This window comes from Bison bison, unplaced genomic scaffold (assembly GCF_000754665.1).
Source record: "Bison bison bison isolate TAMUID 2011002044 unplaced genomic scaffold, Bison_UMD1.0 scf7180017864296, whole genome shotgun sequence".
Classification (NCBI taxonomy): domain Eukaryota; kingdom Metazoa; phylum Chordata; class Mammalia; order Artiodactyla; family Bovidae; genus Bison; species Bison bison.
Genome location: NW_011494868.1, coordinates 3712445 through 3723324, shown reverse-complemented (window position 1 = coordinate 3723324; position 10880 = coordinate 3712445). Strand labels below are relative to the sequence as shown.

The 10880-nt window shown below is 43.3% G+C and overlaps 1 protein-coding gene across 1 annotated transcript in view; it reads left to right on the top strand.

The window, feature by feature from the left end:
- TSHR (thyroid stimulating hormone receptor) overlaps nt 1-5625 on the top strand; it is a 154538-nt gene extending 148913 nt beyond the window's left edge. The window contains exons 9-10 of the mRNA XM_010850879.1: nt 2955-3143; nt 4194-5625. Of these exons, the coding sequence (XP_010849181.1) occupies nt 2955-3143; nt 4194-5604 (1600 nt within the window). The 3' untranslated portion in view covers nt 5605-5625. The remainder of the gene's footprint in view (nt 1-2954; nt 3144-4193) is intronic.
- The last annotated feature ends 5255 nt before the right edge of the window (nt 5626-10880 follow it).

The following is a 10880-nucleotide window of genomic DNA, read 5'->3' as shown; positions in this document are numbered from 1 at the left end:
CAGAAGCTGCAATGGAGGGCTTAGTTGCCCCCTTCCATGTGGGATCTCAGTTTCCCAACAGGGGATTGAACCTGCATCCCCTGTATTGCAAGGTGGATTCTTAACCACTGGGCCATCAGGGAAGTCCTAGAAATAAAAAGTAAATATAAAACAAAATGGTAAACATGATACCCTCCCCCAAGAATCACAGTTCCACGGTGAATAGAGTTAACACGCAAACCTCATGTTAATAAAACTCATGTAGCAAGTTCTCCCCTTCATGGATCACAGCTCTCTGGTGGCAAAGAGGCTTGCATAGGTCAATGAAATTATGAGCCATGCCTTGTAGGGTCACCCAAGACAGACACGTCATGGTGGAGAGTTCTGACAAAACGTGGTCCCTCCTCGAGGAAGGAATGGCAAATCACTCCAATATTCTTGCCTCGAAGACGTCCAACATGCTACCAGCGAAGAGAAGAGAAATAGCACCATAGAGAAGGCTGAGCGCCGGAGAACTTACGCTTTCAAAGTGTAGTGCTGCAGAAGACTTGTGAGAGTTCCTTGGACTGGGAACAGGTCAAACCAATCATTCCCAAAGGAAATCAACCCTGAATATTTATTGGAAGGACTGTTGCTGAAGCTGAAGCGCCAGTATTTTGGCCACCTGATGCGAAGAGCCAACTCATTGGAAAAGGCCCTGATGTTGGGAAAGATTGAAGGCAGGAGGAAAAGGGGGTGACAGAGGATGAGGTGGTTGAATAGCATCACCAATTCAACGGACATAAGTTTGAGCAAACTCCTGGAGACATGAAGGACAAGGAAGCCCGGCATGCAAAAGTCCATGGTCACAAAGAGTCAGATACAACGTAGCAACGGAACAACAGCAGCAAGTTCTAGCAGCCTTGAACCTTGAGAAGGTAAATCCCAGCAAAGTTCAGTTACCGTGATGTGGAGGAAGAAGCTGTAAATATTGGAATTCATTTGCTAATCAGTTTAATATTCCGTGCTAATTATATGGCATATAAAAATATGAGTATAAAAAGAATATGTAATGAACACTGATAAAATATAAAATAAGAGAGGCACTAGGTTAAATATTTGTGGTTTATTCAAGCCATTATTCAATGCAAGTAAAAATGATGGAGCAAGATACATAAGCTAGACTCTTGAACAGAGAAAAGAGCAGAAAATGTCTACAAGCCATGAAGTAATGCTACCTTAGTAACTAACACTAATGTCTACACTCTCCCAGCTTCACTATCTCCCCCACTGTTTTTGGAAGTACCTTGAATCTCATTTCAGATTGTTAATATAAACAGTAGATCTTCCCTGTAGCTCATATGGTAAAGAAACTGTCTGCAATGCAGGAGACCAGGGTTTGATCCCTGGGTCCAGTATTCTTGCCTGCAGAATCCCATGGACAGAGGAGCCTGGCAGGGTACAGTTTGTGGGGTCACAAAGAGTCGGACATGACTGAGCGACTAACACTACTTCTACTGAGTCTCATTTCAGATTGTTAATATAAACACTAGAGTTTTCTTTCCAGGAATACATTTAGAATCTTGTAAAGAATGGTGAGATTGACCTGTCATGAATTTACCATGTAACTGGTTATGACTCCTAAGCTCTGTATCATTAGAAGATTTTCATGATACTGGTATTGATCCAGATCAACAAGTAATTTATCAGTCCCCAAACCCTAGTCCCCACAGAGACTGGGAGCAACAGGCCCTTTGAGCCTGTTCAGATTTATTCTCTTGCCTCCTGACATCCGTTAGTAGTTATATGGTGTAGTTTTCCAGAGTAAAATTGACAACTGTCTCTGATTCCAAGAGTTTGTGTGTGTTGCAATGGGTAAAACAAAATGTCTGATGTACTATTTATTATTTTTATTGATACTGGAGTTCTAAGCAATAAACATGAGAGTCCCAGGAATAAAGACGTGGATGTAGAGAACAGACTTGTGGACACAGCAGGGGTGGGAGAGAGTGGAACGAACTCAGGAGTAGCACAGAAACATATGAACACATATACATATATAGAGATATATATATACATATATACACATATACATTACTTGCCCAACAGAGGTCCGGATAGTCAAGGCTATGGGGTTTTCCATTAGTCTTGTATAGATGTGAGAGTTGGACTATAAAGAAAGCTGAGTGCTGAAGAATTAATGCTTTTGAACTGTGGTGTTGAAGAAGACTCTTGAGAGTCCCTTGGACTGCAAGGAGATCCAACTAGTCCATCCTAAAGGAAATCAGTCCTGAATATTCATTGAAAGGACTGAAGCTGAAGCTTCAATACTTTGGCCACCTGATGAAAAGAACTGACTCATTTGAAAAGACCCTGATGCTGGGAAAGACTGAAGGCGGGAGGAGAAGGGGACGACAGAGGTTGATGAGATGGTTGGATGGCATTACCAACTCGATGGACGGGAGTTTGAGTAAGCTCCAGGAGTTGGTGATGGACAGGGAGGCCTGGCGTGCTGCAGTTCATGGGGTCACAAAGAATTGGACACGACTGAGCGACTGAACTGAACTGATATACACTACCATGTGTAAAATAGCTAGCTAGTGGGAAGCTGCCATATAGCACAGGGAGCTCAGCTCGGTGCTCTGTGATGCCCTAGAGGGGTAGGGTGGGGACGGGGTGGGTGGGAGGGAAGCTAAAGAAGGAGGGGATATATGTTCATGTATACATATAGCTGATTCACCTTGTTGTAAAGCAGAAGCTAATACAGCACTGTAAAGCACTTATACTCCCGTCTAAAAGTTTATTAAAAGGGGAGTCCCTGGTAGCATATCAACTTAGAAGCATATTATCCCTCCTTAGACCAGTGGCTGTGTGTAATATCTCAGAGGGCATGTTCAGTAGAAGGCTAATCAGTCATCTCCCTGTGAATCTCAGACCTGTCTGAATTCTAAAAGGTCCTGGTTGCTCACCCTCTGATCACTGTGTCTCCCTCTCAGGGACATCTCTTATACCAGTGTCGCAGCCCTACCATCCAAAGGCCTGGAACACCTGAAGGAATTGATAGCAAGAAACACTTGGACTCTAAGGAAACTTCCTCTTTCCTTGAGTTTCCTTCACCTCACACGGGCTGACCTTTCTTATCCGAGCCACTGCTGCGCTTTTAAGAATCAGAAGAAAATCAGAGGGTAAGTGGCAGTGTCTGGATTAAGTAACAAAAGGTTTTGGTGGAAGATGAATTAATATCTGGGTATGAGGAAGAAGTTATGTTGTTTGCAAAACAGGTGGAGAAGAATTTGGAAGCGTCCGTAAGAAACATGAAGTCCATGGGACACAACGACTCTGCAGACCAAAAGTGTTTATAGATAAGAAATAAGGCTTGTATCTCTGGATCAAAGCAGAGGAGGGGAGGATTTTAGGCAGTGATGCAGGAGAGACAGGAATGATTTCTCATGAACCTCCAAACAAGGTAGAACAGGCAGTCCACTGCAGATTTTAAACACCACTCCATAGACGAATCTGTGCAGCAGCTGAAGCCATCTAAAGAATCTCTTTGGGATCAACCTGGTGGGCTAGTGAAACACTAAAGCTTACTTCTGTAAGCATGCCTGCACAATAGTGTCCCTTATTCATCTGTTCAGTAAACATTTATTGAGCACCTGTTATGTGCCCGGCACTGTCCTACCCACAGCAATGAATAGGACAGACCAGAGCCTTCTGGCATTTTGTTTACATTCTAGCATGGAAGTCAGAAAAGAAACAGGCAAACAAGGAAGATCTCAGATAGTGCTACGAGGGAAATGAGCACAAGGGGCAGACAGTTTATTAAAGAAGAGGAAGAAAGGCTCTTCTGAGGAAAGACAATTTGAGTTGTCGCTCACTCTCCCATTCTATACAATAATAAACCAATACTCACAGACCTTCCCAAGGTGAAATAACCAGGAAATAGTAGAATCAGGTCCTAACCTAGGCAGACTGGCTCTAGTATCCATGATTTTTTTTATTTTTTTAAATCACTGCTGTTCTTGAACTGGTTGCAGAAGAGCAATAAGGACAGCACGTCAGTGGGTCATACTTGGGGAGGGACAGTAACAGGAAATGGTGCAGGAGAGACAGGCCTGACCAGATCCTGTAGAATCCTGTGTATCACACTATGTAGTCTGCACATTTTGCTAAGTGTGGTGGGGACCATTAGTGGGTTTCCAACAAGTGGTGACTTTCTATCCACTGCCTTGCAGAATCCTTCAGTCTTTAATGTGTAATGAGAGCAGTATTCGGGGCCTGCGTCAGAGAAAATCTGCAAGTGCTTTGAATGGTCCCTTCTACCAGGAATATGAGGATCTGGGTGATGGCAGTGCTGGGTACAAGGAGAACTCCAAGTTCCAAGATACCCACAGCAACTCTCATTACTATGTCTTCTTTGAGGAGCAAGAAGATGAGATCATCGGTTTTGGCCAACAGCTCAAAAACCCCCAGGAGGAGACCCTGCAGGCCTTTGACAGCCATTACGACTATACCGTGTGTGGGGGCAGTGAGGACATGGTGTGTACCCCCAAGTCGGATGAGTTCAACCCCTGTGAGGACATCATGGGCTACAAGTTCCTGAGAATCGTGGTGTGGTTTGTGAGTCTGCTGGCTCTCCTGGGCAACGTCTTCGTCCTGGTCATCCTACTCACGAGCCACTACAAGCTGACCGTCCCACGCTTCCTCATGTGCAACCTGGCCTTTGCAGACTTCTGCATGGGGTTGTATCTGCTCCTCATCGCCTCCGTAGACCTCTACACTCAGTCTGAGTACTACAACCATGCCATTGACTGGCAGACAGGCCCTGGCTGCAACACAGCTGGCTTCTTCACCGTCTTTGCCAGCGAGTTGTCTGTGTACACGCTGACGGTCATCACCTTGGAGCGCTGGTATGCCATCACCTTCGCCATGCGCCTGGACCGCAAGATCCGCCTCTGGCACGCCTACGTCATCATGCTGGGGGGCTGGGTTTGCTGCTTCCTGCTCGCCCTGCTCCCTTTGGTGGGAATAAGCAGCTATGCCAAGGTCAGCATCTGCCTGCCCATGGACACCGAGACTCCTCTTGCCCTGGCGTACATTATCCTTGTTCTGTTACTCAACATCATTGCCTTTATCATCGTCTGTGCCTGTTACGTGAAGATCTACATCACAGTCCGAAATCCCCACTACAACCCAGGGGACAAAGATACCAGAATTGCCAAAAGGATGGCTGTGTTGATCTTCACTGACTTCATGTGCATGGCCCCAATCTCTTTCTACGCTCTGTCGGCCCTTATGAACAAGCCTCTCATCACCGTTACCAATTCCAAAATCTTGCTGGTCCTCTTCTACCCACTTAACTCCTGTGCCAATCCATTCCTCTATGCCATTTTCACCAAAGCCTTCCAGAGGGATGTGTTTATGCTGCTCAGCAAGTTTGGCATCTGTAAACGCCAGGCTCAGGCATACCGGGGTCAGAGAGTTTCTCCAAAGAACAGCACTGGTATTCGGGTCCAAAAGGTTCCCCCAGATGTGAGGCAGAGTCTCCCCAATGTGCAGGATGACTATGAGCTGCTTGAAAACTCTCATCTAACCCCAAAGCAGCAGGACCAAACCTCAAAAGAGTATAAGCAAACAGTTTTGTAAGTGGTACAAGGACTTAGGCTGGTTTTTTGAGCGTCATTCCAACCATCGACACAACACGTGGCTGATCTAATCTGTAGATAATGTTTATGTCTGGAGAGGGACTAGCAGTAACCTAATCATTGCCTCCAAGAAGGAAGAGAGGCAACCGGCGTGTCTGAATTCCAGGTGATATCACAGTAATCCATACTTCCTGGAAGATTTACTGGATGTTAAGTGCAGCGATGACACTGTGTAAAATGCTTAATACATATCAACTGAGCCATGTTGACATTGCGCTTTCTCACTTTTATATAGCATTTCATACTAAAGATTTAGCAAATGGCAAATGCTATTAACTTGGTTGGTGACCACAAGATAAAACTGACTCCGTGTTGGTTCAGTTCAATTTCACGCTCATTGATACAACCCAAGAGAGTTTGATTTTCACGAAACTGAAACGTCCAAGAGGACATCATATAAGGAACAGCCGTTTTGACACATGAAGGGGAGGAGAAGGCTTTGTTTTTTTTTTCTGACTCTGAAACGTAATCATCTCTTCACAAGAATCTACCTGATGGGAACCAACTGTTGCCTGGGAAAACTGGCAAGATTTCAGCTGTTGTGGCTGAGCAAACTAAGAAGTGCTCTTCTTGGCCAGTCTTCTGGCATTAAAAACATGCATTCTAGAAAGTATTTCTAAATGGCAAGTGGGAATTATGAGCTGGGCATTCTAGATCACTCGCTTATTAATAAAGCAGGCTGGACATCCATTTACTGTTGGACCTTGGCCAACTTACTGGGCCTCTGCAGTCTGTAGAAATGAAGGAGCTTAACGGCCTCTTCCAGTTTTAAAACTCCATGGATAACCCTCCCCCTCAAAACATAGGTTGCCATGAGGAAGAGAGAGAAAAACAATAAGGAAGCAGAATCTGTTTTTCCCATCTTTCAGCACTGCCATCTCCTTCTCTTTGGAGCCTAGACATGTGACCCAGGAAATGTTTTCTTTGTTTCATTTTTTGGTTATGATCTGAACCAGAAATTCTAGTAAATGACCAACATATCAAGCTGGCTCTGAATCACTCATCTAATTCCTAGACCTACACAGCTATCATTATCAGGCCAAAAGCAGGCGGATACACACAGTATAATGAATAAATAACATAAAAGGTGGTTTTTGCAAATGCTGGTTAGTTACTACTTCACTGTGAAAATTCACTTGAAACATTTAACTTGTCTTCGGGGATTGGCTAAGTAAAGAAATACGATACAACACTAAAACAATCAAGACAGGTTTCTTCTCTCTGAAACTGTCAGCTTTTTCCAATCTTGTTGACCACTGGACATTAAAGTCTATATTCCCCAACAGTGCTCCCTTACTTAATATGGACAGGATTTTTATCACAGATGTATTCTCCAGGTTATCTGTCAAGACAGCCCCTTAATTTCATTCTAAGCAGAGACAGCATTTGCTTCTCAGTGCTCATGAAGCACACTATGGATTAAAACCACAGCATGAATTAAAATCTTTTGTTAAGTCTGTGGAGCAGGGTTGGTGGGCCCAATGGGACCCCAGAGATGGTGACCCTGACTCACCTGGAATCTCTCAATAGCCATACACATTCCTGATTATCATTGAGATGTGGATTAGACATTTCAGTAGAAATGATATACACACCTAAAGTCATGACTTATTCACAAATTAATTGTAACTAATGAAATTAAACAAATGTGTTACCTTTGACATGTGCTTTTCATCTGTGACATCTTGAAACATCACATTCTGATAATGTTTTACCTTGAGTAGTTGAAATAATACATTCCTAGAAAAAGTAACTTCTACAGATTTGTTGCTAAAGTTTGCATTTGTGACATGAAGTAAATTTTCTTCCTGTGTGCTGAGTCCTAAAGTATTTCTTTTATAATCTGTGAGCTAAAACTAAAGACAGGAAAACATTGGGTAATAAATCTGTCAGGCGAGTGTGTGCTCCTCGGTTCTGTCTCGTCACAACAAAGATTTGGAGCGACGGACATTAAAGCCCTCAGCGCATCACAGCTCTCGGGTCTTGGACAAACGTGTTATAGCTCTTAGACGAATCAGTGTTACAGCTCTATTTTATTTAGAAGATAGCAGGAGAATCCATCCTCAAAGCGTGAGGGCATGCCAACCCAAAGACACAAAAAAGAAGAGTGGATGAGCACACCAGCGTGTAGGGGAGAGAGAGAGCCCTTTGGCTCCTCTTTTTATATGTTTTTCCCTCCCCCTGGGCCTGCCCTGTGCAAATTGGGCTAGCCAGGAGTGCTGTCGGAAAGGGCGATGGCACTCCACTCCAGTACTGTTACCTGGAAAATCTCATGGACGGAGGGGCCTGGTGGGCTGCAGTCCATGCAGTCACGAAGAGTTGGACATGACTGAGCAACTTCACTTTCACTTTTCACTTTCATGCACTGGAGAAGGAAATGGCAACCCACTCCAGTGTTCTTGCCTGGAGAATCCCAGGGACGGGGGGAGCCTGGTGGGCTGCTGTCTGTGGGGTCGCACAGAGTTGGACACAACTGAAGTGACTTAGCAGCAGCAGCAGCAGAAGTGCTGTTTGTTCTATCTGAAGTTCTCACTCCGGTCCTCAGACCTTCCTTTGACCTTTCTTTGTTCTATTTTCACGGGCTTTTCTCTATCTTGTCTTTTAGCCACCGCCATTTTAGACTCCTGTTTTCTATTCTAACTACCTAATAAATCCATATCAAAAAATTATTGACTACGAATAACTTAAGTATAACATTGTATCTTGGTTGTAAATGGTCTTTATGTGAAAAAATTTACTCATGGTAAAATAAATTATGATTCACTGACAGGCAATGACATCTAAGAGAAAAAAATGATTGGTATTTACCCTTGGAATTTATATAGTGCTCTGTGGCTCAGCTGGTAAAGAATCTGCCTGCAATGCGGGAGACCTGGGTTCAATTCCTGGGTTGGGAAGATCCCCTGAAGAGGGGAATGGCTACCCACTCCAGTATTCTGGTCTGGAGAATTCCATGGACAGAGGAGCCTGGCAGGCTACAATCCATGGGGTCACAAAGAGTCAGCCACAACTGAGCAACTTTCAGTAAGCAATGAAGACGCTATGTGTTAGACACTCAGTCATGTCTCACTCTTCGGGACCCCACGGACTGTGGCCCACCAGGCTGCTCTGTCCATGGGTTTCTCCAGGCAAGAATACTGCAGTGGGTTGCCATTCCCTTCTCCAGGGGATCTTTCTGACCCAGGGATCAAACCTGGGTCTCCCACATTACAGGCAGATTCTTTACCACCTAAGCCACCCGGCTAGCCCTTAATGAAGATAATACATCTATTAATACAAGACCTGGTCAGAGTTAGTTTAACTTGGTAACTACCTAAATATTTCAGCTATCTAAATGTGGAACCAAGTCATAAAGACAAATAGCCTCAGGTCAGTCACACAGATGTCACAAAATTCATGCCCTAAGGTTTGTACATGTTGCTCAAAGGAGTTTCTCAAAAATCTCTCAAAGTTTGACTCTTGCTCAATGGATAATCTGCTACATATCAGAAGCAGCTGATTAGAAGAGTCTATTACAAGGCAGCACCATGATAGTCTCAATATAGTAAAAGCGAGGGCAAGAAGATAAAACTGAATCGTTAGAATTAAAAACAATAACTGTGTGGGAAAAAATAATCCTGTTTGAAGTCTTTGAAGAAAAAATTATAACACAGTGGACTGATTCTCATTCATTCTAAATACCTAAATAGACAGGAAAAACTTGGTAGCAATGCATTGTTTCAAAAGATATAAAGTTCCAACTCAAAGTGGTGAACAAGGCCTGGGATCTATCAACCTTCCTTTTCCAAATTTCACTGAAATGATAGTGAGAAAATATAAAATGAGATCAAACCGAAACTATATTGTGAACAGGAGAAATGGTACCAACAACACACCCAAGGCTTTGATCACTCTCCGAAAGATGGAAAATTTCTGGCCTTGAGTTGATGGATGACTTAGGGTGCAGAAGGTCACAGCCTAGAACTCATTCACAGGATAAGGCTGGAGCAGTGGAAGGATGGGCTTCCCTGCAGAGTCCCAAGAGACCCCCAGGTCTGGAAGTCACAGGTCTAAGAGGCGACTTATGTAATTAATTGCAAGTCCATCTCACCTGGCCCCTCCCATCCCCTCTCATTCCATTTAGTTAGAACAACTGACATATTCAGGGTTCTGCCCAGGTTGAAATCAAGAAACTGATTGTAAAGAAAGTGAATGTTCAGTGTAGATAGGGCTAAGTTTCTGGTCCGGGGCGGGGGGCAGGAAGCAGAGAACTGAACTCACTTGCCCACTTCCTCCCTCACATTGTTAAGTGAAGCCGGGTCATTGATGCAAAGGTATCAATATCAGTGCCCAGCCAGGGAAAGGTGGAGAGAGATCTACATCATTTGCTGACATGAACCATCTTCTTTCTTTAATCAAAAATTAAAAATGAACCACAATAATTACCAGACATTTGAGAAAAATGAAGTGCATATCAATAGCACACACACACACAAAGACCAAATTGAACAAACAGAACATTTCTCCAGAAAAGTCTGTTCAGAAACACGGTATTATTTTTAAATTTCTAATTAATAATATCAGATAAATTTACTAATCAAAAGCAAGAAGGAGTTTTGGCAAATTTAGAATAGGATTGCTGAAGCAAGAGCTTTAACAGAATGACTAGGAGCTAAAGTAGAAGAACTCTAGAATGTTCAACAAATAAATAAAGATATGAAATATCTGACAAAAGTTGAAAGATATAGAAGATCAGCCTCAAAGTCCAACATAAGTATAATAGTTTTAGAGAAAATATACAAAATGTAATAATAACCAGAGCCACAGAAGAAGAAAACTTCTTGAGCAGATTGACAGTGTCTCCTTAGTACTACGGGGATGGATAAAAAAGACTCACATGTGGAACAGTCCATATAAAGTATCAGAACACCAAAAGTAAAAGAGGGATCTAAAATGTTGGAGAATAAATGAAGATATAGGAAAAAAAAAAAAAAGTCAGGTAATATAAAAAAATTAACAAGTAGTTGCTGCTGCTGCTAAGTCACTTCAATTGTGTCCGACTCTGTGCAACCCCATAGACGGCAGCCCACCAGGCTCCTTTGTCCCAGGGATTCTCCAGGCAAGAATACTGGAGTGGGTTACCATCTCCTTCTCCAATCAGAGTGACGTTTAATTCAAGTTAACAACATCATATACTAGAGGACATGATGCAACGTTTTCAATGCCTTGGGAAAAAGT